Source organism: Nomascus leucogenys, chromosome 4 (assembly GCF_006542625.1).
Source record: "Nomascus leucogenys isolate Asia chromosome 4, Asia_NLE_v1, whole genome shotgun sequence".
Lineage (NCBI taxonomy): Eukaryota > Metazoa > Chordata > Mammalia > Primates > Hylobatidae > Nomascus > Nomascus leucogenys.
The window spans coordinates 91,877,960-91,887,885 of record NC_044384.1 but is presented as its reverse complement, the minus strand read 5'-3'; the positions used below and the strand labels follow the sequence as shown (position 1 = coordinate 91,887,885).

The 9,926-nt window shown below is 56.7% G+C and overlaps 1 protein-coding gene across 1 annotated transcript; it reads right to left on the bottom strand.

Moving 5' to 3' along the window:
- Positions 1 to 7,572: 7,572 nt before the first annotated feature.
- On the bottom strand, positions 7,573 to 9,828 carry C4H11orf21 (chromosome 4 C11orf21 homolog). The gene is given in 3 exon segments (XM_030810164.1): positions 7,573 to 7,824; positions 8,559 to 8,652; positions 9,776 to 9,828. Coding segments are annotated over 3 exon segments (399 nt in total).
- Positions 9,829 to 9,926: the final 98 nt, after the last annotated feature.

Here is a 9,926-nt window from a genome sequence, read left to right as displayed (position 1 = left end):
AACAGAAAAGGCAGGAAGAGCCCTTTTCCTCCACTGAGGGAGTAGGCAGAGTCAGGGACAGGCTGAGAAAGGGCAACACAGTCAGCAACGGGAAATGCAAGGAAGACATGAGGACCCGGTCCCCCCATGCCGGGAGGGCTAGAGCGAGGACAGAGGGGGCCTGCTGGACCCGGGAGTGAGGAGCTCACTGGTGACTCCTGAGAGTCAGGGGACTCCCAGGAATGACATGGAATCCAGGATGCCACTTCCTCCTGCCTGGCAGCAGGGCAGGCAGCTGGTTGGGGCCCAGACTCCCCGGAGGATGCCACTGCTGCCAAGACCTACTGCAGTGCACAGCAGAGCGGCAAGGGCCCTGGTGCGTTGAGCAAACTTCCAGGCTTAAAAAGAGTGTGGCTGCCTCATCCCTCCACCACCCAGAGCTGGCTCAGGCCACGTGTGACCCACCCTACCCCTAACAAGGCAGCTCCGGGAGTCCTGGAAGATGGACATCTCACTCAGCTAGGGCGACACCGTGCCAATCCCTCCCATGGGCTTCCACCTGCACCTCTTGTTTTCTACACAGCTTTATTGAAATATAATTCACATACTATAAAATTCACTGTTTTAACTGTACCATTCAGGGGCTTTTAGTATATTCACAGAGGCATGCCACCCTCAGCATGTCTGACCTTAGAACATCCGCAGCACCCTCAAAAAAACTCCCCACTTTAGTATATTCACAGAGGCATGCCACCCGCAGCACCCCCAAAAACAACTCCCCACTCACTAGCAGCCGCTCCCCTTGCCCCAGCCTCTGCCAAACACTGACCAACTTCCCCCCTCCATGGAGTTGCACGTTCTGGACATTTCATACAAATGGGGTCCTCCTATTCCCCACCCACAATTTTTAATCATACTTAACTTCCAAATAAAGACAGAGTCAAATCCCTCTTCCACCCAACAAGATGTGGCCAAGCGTATACAAGAAAACAGCATGCCCCCCTCTCCCCCAGAGAAGAGGAGAGCCCCTGATCCTGATTCAGCTCTGAGTGTTCCTTCCCCTTAAAAAAAAAAATAGGCTATCAAAGGGGGAATAGGATTCAGCTGGAATGGGATTCAGCTGACTCTCATTCCCCCTTTGATATCCTAATTTTTTTTTTTTTTTTTTTTTTTTTTTTTTTTTTTTTTTTTTTTGAGACAGAATCTCACTCTGTCAGCCAGGCTGGAGTGCAGTGGTGCAATCTTGGCTCACTGCAACCTCCACCTCCTGGGTTCAAGCGATTCTCCTGCCTCAGCCTCTCATGTAGCTGGGATTACAGGCACAGGCCACCACGCCCGGCTAATTTTTGTATTTTTAGTAGAGACGGGGTTTCACCACATTGGCCAGGCTGGTCTCGAACTCCTGACCTCAGGTGATCCGCCTGCCTCGGCCTCCCAAAGTGCTAAGATTACATGCCTGAGCCACCGTGCCCAGTCTGATAGCCTAAAATTTAAACACTGAGATGGCTGAAATAATTAAATATCAACTACTATCAAACGTACACTGCATACACTAGTACCGTATGAAGTGGTAGGGAATGGAAGAGGAGAAGAAACAGTGGCTAATGTGGTCCTACCCAATACACTCAGATCAAAATAAGAAAGAAACAGCCACACCTATGGCAGGCTTCATTTCTGCAGCAGCCGTGCAGCGGGAACTAGCGTTTCAGCCTCCGTCTCCCGCATAGCCTTTGCCTCTGCAAGCACTCAGCTGATGTGGCTCTTTGCCTGGTGGGATGACCTAAGCCTTCATTCCTAGAGAGCCTGGGTCATGAGTGGCCCTGCTTGGATCGGGGGTGATGGTTTTCCATGATTTTAATCACAGGACATGGGAACCTTAAGAGGCGCTGCAGGGGACCCTGCGCATTCCAGACGTGCTCCTCCTCATCCTCCTTGTGCAACCCGGCCGATTCGCCTGATAAAATCAGTCCCCTGGCCCGGGCAGTAACTTCCTTCTTTACCTGTTGATTCTCTGCAGTAAGGATCCCAACATGGCCTGGTGCAACCTCACCTTCCAGTCTGGCGGAGCCACTGTGGTGTCTCTGCGGGAAACCCTCCTCTCTCGAGAACTCAGACTTCTACACCCAGAGGACCTGGAGCTGTGAGGACAGGGAGCAAACACATCACCAGCAGAATGTCATGAGGATGAAGGAGAAGCCATTGCCACTTCCCCTTCTTGACTCCAGAACCGTGAGGTCTGGGCTGCAGGAGAAACCGCTCCATAGACTGACTCTAATTCAGAGGCTGGACCGCCTCCTGGAGGACAGGGCCCGCTCCGCAAAGCATCCCCACTCAGCAGGCACCATGTGAGTCTCCCGAAGGCCATTTCATGGTCCTGTTCACAAGCTGCTTCGGGGAGAGGAGGACCATGGAAGACCTCCAAGGTCACAAGCATGGGGCCTTCGCCCTACTCCATTAACTGTGGTGAATTCCTTGAGCAGCAGTGTGAGAATGCCGAATGAGGCGCTCCAGAGTCCACAGGTGGTTTCAGCAAAAGCACCGTGGGCAAGGAGGGCCAGTCCACCTGCAGAGTAAGCCTCTATCCTGGTGAAAGCGCAGCGGCACCAGTTCTATGCCGGCAGCTGTCTCATATCATCCACTCCATCTGGAAGCTGGCAGATCCCCTGCAACACTGGGGCAGGCGGGCACTTAGTGGATGGGCCTTGGTGAGTGGAGCCCCTGTGCCGATCCCATGCGTGACCTCCATCCCTGCTACCACAGTCCCTGTCTTCACCAGCCCACTGGCAATGACAGGGTGGCCGGGGAAGGAGCCTGACTGATGGCCAAAGAAAGGGCCATCTTGTCTACCTGGTCACTGAGCTTCTCCTCGGCTGAGGCAGTTGCTCTTTGGCAAATGTCACATGGGCTGCAAGGATCTTCACACTCTGCCCTTTCAGAGAGCTCTAACCACACAACACTTTCCCACACCTCCTGCTACCGTTTTCCCAAATGTGTTCCTTTCAAGTCCCTGACCATCCATCTGGCCAAGCTAGGAGCAACTGACCATGAGTGGGTGGAACCTGTAGCTCCGATGTCTCCTTCCAGGAAAAATGAAAACACCCAGAGGCCCTGCCCAGAGTATGGACCACGGGTGTTGGAACCACTTTTTCATGTAACTTGCTTATGCCTTCAGGGCCTGCCTGAGGCCCGGGTTGTATATGCTGCTTCCACTTGAAGACAGAACAGAGCTGTGCATGCGCAACTCTGTGGCTCACTGGGTCCAGCAACATCCCACTCATGATGTACAGTTCAGATCACATGGCGACTTAGTGGCCTGTGCAGTCTCTATTGAGACCTGGATGCAATCTTCAGAGTTATCCAAAGAGGATGGCAGAGCTTGACTCCAAAATCCTAAGGGCCCTGGGCTGTGATTCACCTGCAGGAGCCTATCATGGCCCCCACACAGCATCCTTATCTGCCACAGACATCTCAAATGCCATGGGATCTGTTGGTCCCATGGCTCAAGTGGCTTAGCAGCTTTCATGGCCACATGTACTTTTTGCAGAGCCTTCTCTTGTTCTGGGACTCACAGAAAGCAGAAAGCATTTTAGGTCATTACTACATGGGTTTTCCTACCCACGTTTTCGTACCTACCCATGGGTCAGATGACCCATGTTGCAAAACATTTCGGAAAAGGCAAAACTATGCAGACAATGAAAAGATCAGTGGTTTCCAGGAGTCAGTGGGGAGGGAGGGAAGAATAAATGGAGCACAGACGGATTTTAGGGCAGTAAAATAATTCTGTATGACACTGTAATAGTGGAGACATGCCATTGCACATTTGCGCAAACTCATAGCATGTACAACAAGAAGAGTGAACCCTCATGTAACCTGATCAATGACTAGGTCAATATTGGTTCGTCAGTTGCAAAGATGTATCATACTAATTCAAGATATGAATAATAAGGGAAACTGTGTGTAGGGAGAGATGCTATATGAGGACCCTCAAATATGTTCAATTTCTCTGTAAACATGAAACTGCTCTAAAAAATAAAATCTATATTAAAAAAGCTTTCACCAGATCAATGGTTGTAGACCAGGTGTCCAGGATGCTTTGATTTGCCCCGGTGATCGGTAGTCATATCTGGAACAGCAGTTGCAATTGGAGTCCTGGTTAACTTTACCAGAATTCACTGTCCTTCTTTCTCCAGGACCCCCTTGTCTTCCACACAAGCCAATTAGACGAGTGGAATGAGGCTGCAGTGGTGGTCACCACCCTGCATCTTCCAAGTCCTCGATGGCGGCACTGACCTTTGCGGTCCCTCCAGGGCTGCAGGTTGCTTTTCACTGATGATTTTCCTAGGCACAGTTCACCCCATTGGCTTCCACTTGGCCTTTCCCACCATAGTAGCCCCCACCCCCCAGGTCAGGGGACAAATGTGGGGACTCTGCTGGCTGCCACATATGTCTGCTTACTCACCCATCTGAGGCTAGGGAAGTGACCTCTGCACCCACCGAGAGCTGGACCTGAGCTAGAACTCCGTGAGCACTCTGACCTCCACACGCCCCTCCTCTGACGATTGGATCCGATGGGTGTTTGTGTCAGGTTAGAGTTAGTGTCCAGTAATCCCCCTGAGTCTGATGATCCCCCTTTCCAGACTAACCACCCCAGCAAACAGCTGCAGGTCCCTGGGGGGAGACTGGGGGAAAGAAGAATAATGTAAATTTGTAGGAGTATGGCAAGGTCCTTCCTCAGGGGCACCCAGTCCTCCTTCACTTGGGTACCAGGCAAGGGAGGCCACCCATTGCTCCAGCTCCCGTGGCACCGTGAGCCACAGGCCAAGGCCACAGGTCACCCTGGGCTGGACTGTTCCAATCACTGCCGGTGCCAGTTGCCATCTCAGCCACGGGCCCAGGGCCTCGTGGCCACCCCCGCCGGGCTGTGCCCTGTCCTCCTTAAAGGTTGTGAGCGAGCTCCCAACTGGGACACCCCTGACCAGCCCACTCTTCTTTTGTCTGCCCTGGCCCTGATGCTGGCGTTTGAGATATCAGAACTCACCTCAAACCACGCTAAGCAGAGATCACTCTGGCTGACACAGGAGTGCGGTCCACATGTGAGGGACCCTCAGGCTGGGCAGCATTGGCTAAGCCCCCACCACACCTTCCCTCCCACCCTGGGATCCTCAGCCTCCGCCCAAGGCAGGGGGGATGCTGCTGGCAACTGGTCACCCAGAGAGCATGGGCTGCAGGGATAGCCCTGAGTAGGCCACACAGCTCCCGAGACCCATCACTGGGGACACAGGGGGCCCTGCAGCCAGGGTGTCAGTGTGGGGACAGCCCAGCAGACCCCAAGCCACCCACTGAGGTTGTTTCTCAGGGGAGCACCACTGGCTGGCTGTCGGCTCCTGCCTGGGCCCCAGCCTCTTGCCCCTGTCCCACCTCCCACCTGCATGGCCTCCAGCATTGCCCAAATTCACCGCCTTCACTCCCAAGTCCACGGAGGTGTCTCATCCAGGCGGGTGAACACTCATGGGTTGGGAGGCTGGTGAAGCCTGGCATCGGGGGGCACCACCCATCTCCCTTCTTTGTCTCACTGCCTTGAAACACCCCACATCTATCACCTCTGCCCCCGAGGCTCCCCAGGTTCACCCCATGCCAGCCTCAGCCCAACAAGGCCTGTGCTTCTGACCAGCACTGCTGGGGTTCTTAGGGCATCCACCCTCTCCGCTGTAGCCCACTGTCTCTAAACATATTTCACACATTGCTGGGGGCAGTGTGTGTGATGCACTGCTTCCCAGAGCCAGCCCAGAGCTGTTCAGTAGACATGAGGTGAGTGAATGAATGAATGAATGAATGAGTGCTGGGAGCTGTCTCAGTTAGCTCCAATCTGCCATAAGGAAGCACCGCAGGCTGGGCATGTAAACAGCAGGTGCTTATTTCTTGCAGTTCTGGAGGCTGGAAGTCCAACATCAAGGTGCTGCTGATTCCAGTCTTCGGGAGGGCTCTCTTCCTGGCTTACAGATGGCTGCCTTCTCTCTGTGTCTTCATACAGCTATCCTTCAGTGCATGTAAGGGGGGAGAGAGAGAGAGAGAGAGAGAGAGAGAGAAGAGGGAGCCCTAAATGTCTCTTGGTATAAGGGCACTAATTCTGTGGGACCAGGGACCTTCATGTCCTCATCTGTCCCTAATTACCTCCCAGAGATCCACTTCCTAACACTATCTCATTGGGGGCAGGGCTTCAACCTATGAATTTTGCAGGAACACGATTCTATCCATAGCAAACACTGACACTGAACCCGCCTCCTAAAGCCTTCTCTCACCATATTCCTCATGCTGCTTAAAGATCTTCTGCAACCTTGCACCCCTCCCAAGGGTCCCTGCACCTGTCCCAGAGAGAGGGCAGCCTGGCAACGGGCCTGGGCCCTGACCCTTCAGCATCGGGGTCTGGCCTGAGTGGGGATGGGCGTTCACTTCTAGGTTCCTGAGAGAGGCAACACTGCAGCTTTAAAGGTGTCAGGAGCTCACTGCCCCAGTTTGTCATGAAACAGTCTCTTCATCAAGGGCTAAATAAAGCACGCTGACCACCAGGAATGGGGCAGGAAGCTTCTGGCCTGCAGGCTGCCTTGTCTGCACAGGGGGTTTGGGGACCATTAGAGGGAGGGTCCAATGTGCATTTTTCTGCCAGCGGGCCCTTCCCCTGCCCCCAGTCCTGTCCAGGCCTGGGGGGTCACTCTGAAGGCATCTGGCTCTTACCCCAGGCATCTCCTGCCTCTGCCCCACTCCTCCACGCCCACGGGGTGCCGAGTCTCAGCCCAGGCTGGGGTGGCCCAGGCAGGACAGCAGGCTTGGTGGTGCCCAGCCCCACATACTAGTGGGTGGCACAGCATGGATGTGGATAGAGATGCCTCCCCTACAGTCTGTCCCTGGCATCTGTGACACAGGTGTGGGGTCCCTTTAGACTCCCCTGGGAGACAGCTGTGTCTATGAAGGGGCAGCCATCCCTGGGTCGCCTGTGCCTTCACTGAGGGCAGAGCCTAGGCTCCTGGGGGGTGGAAAGCAGGGTGCCCCTCAATGCCCACTGGAGTTGGCCAGCGGAGGCAGTAGCCCATGGCACTGAGAGGGAAGGCCCGGGCAGCCATGCCCCAGAACCTCCCTTGGTTGGGAGCAGAGCAGTGCCCAGAGCCCAGAACCCAGTTTGAGTATGGTCTTGGCTCTCAAGGGACAGGCCAGGGTGCCTTCAGGGGAAGGGGGCTGCCCAGGCAGTGGGGGTTCAAGGTCCCCTGGGGCGCACCCAGCTGACCCAGGCCTAGGGTAATCCAGAAGGGGAGCTGCCCTCCTCCTTACTGGGCTCAGGAGAGGCTGCAAAGGCAGCTCCTGGGATGTGGATTTCAGAATCAGGGCAAAGGACAGAGAGGAGCCAGATTCAGGTGCCCACGTGGCCCCCTCAGGTCTCTTCAAGCTCTAGGCCCCACTCCCTGTGGCGCAGGTGGGAAGCTCTTGAGTGCCTCCCCAGTGGGAGGGGCCACGCTCACAGACAGACAGCACAGGGGACCCCAGGCTCCAGGCCCCAGAGCCCAGCTGCTCACCTCTGATGGACAAAAAACTGTCCCTGTCTCAGGAAGGCAGAGGCTGCCACCTCCTGGCCCGAGGACACAGCTTCCCAGAGGAGGGGCCTGCTTCTAAGTCCAAGTCCCACCCCAGCCGGATAGCCAGGGGCCACTGCCCAGGTAAACTGAGCCAGCAGCAGCAGGCAGGCCCGTGCAGAGCTGGGTGATCCACAGGTTCATGAGCGGTGGCAGGTGGAACAAGGGTGCCATGGGCGGAGGGTTGGGCAGCTGCAGGTGGCATTGCTGAGCCAGGGGCCTCCTGGTGGGTAAGCACATTGCAGAGCGAGCGGGCGCACCTGGGACACAGGAATTCACAGGAAGGAGAGAGGAAAAAGGAAGTCCCTGGCGGGTAAACACATACGCATGCATGCACACACATCCACGTCTGCACACGCATCCACGTCTGCACACGCATCCACACCTGCACACGTGTCCAGGCCTGCACACACATCCATGCCTGCACATGCATCCACGCCCGATCTCTTCCCTGGAAATAAAGCCAGGGGCCCCTAGGCCGGCTTGCAGTGGGGCCCAGCCCTTAGGACAGGCTCCTTGGTGGGGTAGGGGTGGGGGCAGCTGTCCTCCTGGGCCAGCTCCTTGGGGCTGAACCCACTGCTCTAGGGGCCTTCCAGGCTCCCAGTGGCCGGCATCACCTCTAGAGCAGGTGGGCAGGGGTGTGTGGGGTGGGCAGGGGTGTGTGGGGTGGGCAGGGGTGTGCGGGGTGGGCAGGGGTGTGCGGGGTGGGCAGGGGTGTGCGGGGTGGGCAGGGGTATGCGGGGTGGGCAGGGGTGTGCGGGGTGGGCAGGGGTGTGCGGGGTGGGCAGGGGTGTGTGGGGTGGGCAGCAGCCTGCACAGTGGCTTCCCCTCAACAAGCCACTTCCTCTTGCAGAGGGGATGTTGGGGTGGGAGGGTGTGGCTCAGCAAAGGGCGTGGGGCTTCCACCGGCTCCCTGCCTCCGCTGGTGGGGCACAGTGAGGGGGGCTATGGTCAGACCTGGTCTCTGGAGGGCCAGCCGGGGGTTCCCATCTACCTATCAGGGGGTTTGAAGCCACTTTGAGATGACAAGTGAGGCCACCTGGGCACAGTGCTGGTGTGAGAAGGAGCCCATCAGAACAGGTCAAGAACCCAGGCCCGCCCTGCTCCGAAATCCTTCAGACCTGATGAAGAGGCGCCCCAGAAGCGGGTGGTGCTCCAGGCCCGCCTCACCAGCTCCAGGGAGGTCAAGGTTGGAGAAAGACAATTCCAGGGGTGAGCCAGACATAGCCAAGAGCAGCTCATCTTCCCTGGAGAGGACGGGCTGGCCACTTGCACAGTCCGGGGGCCTCCTGCCCCTAGACCTGGTACCTTCACTCTTGCTGCCACCCCTAGATTCATACCTGCACCCTAGCCTGAGCCACACCTAGGCCTCCAGCTGAAGTGACACTGGGGGTGCCGGCATCTGAGGTCTCCACAAGCCCCCACAGACTCAGGGTGGGAATTCCTGGGGGCCAGAGCTGCAGAGGGTGCTGCCTGGGGGTGCTGGGCTGGACGGGGGTCCTGGTTGTCCCTGCTTCTCCGCAGAGGGAGTGAGGAGGTGGCCTGAGCAGCTCCTCCAGCAGCGTTCCTGAGCGGGCGGCAGCTGGGCCCTCTTCCCACAGCCACGCTGGGGTTGCCATGCCTGCAGGTCTCCGGGCCCCTCCCCCTCACTGAGGTCCTGACCAAATGTAGGAGGAGCAATTCCAGCACCGTGGGGCCAGCAGAGCAGCCCGTTAGCCTCCCTGGGAGGGCCCGGAGTGGTGCCTGAATGGCGGATTCACCTGGAGCACTTTCACCCTCTTCAGGCCCACCCTGCCCCAGAGGCCCATGGAAACCTGCCTGCAATGGGGCTGAAGCGCTGCCCCCACCCACGTGTAATTACATGGCTTGGTGTAATTACAAATTCGAGGTTTACAAAGCCTCCCCCTGGAGGCCCCACGGGGGTGTGAACCAGGCCCCAGCCTACCCCTGTGACCCCAAGAAGGCTCTGCAACAAAATATCCCTTAGTGCCTCCCACGAAGGCATTAAAACCAATGACCTTCTCAAAACTTAAGCTGTCACAGGACATTTCAAAGGGTGTTTCCTAAGAACATCTCAATAATGATGTTCCAAGGAGACCCCATCCAAATTCCTCCAAGGATTACGTCCCCAAGGCCCAGTCCACACTTGCTCACTCCCAGGACGGGGAGCTCACCTCCTCTTCCCCGGGCGCCGTCTCCTCTGCATCCCATACCCGGCCCTGCCCATGACATTCCCCCTCTCAGCGCCGTCCTCAGTGGCCACACCAAGAACCCAAGAACGAGGCCATGTCTTCCTGGGAAGGGCCTCAGATGTCAGCAAATGCC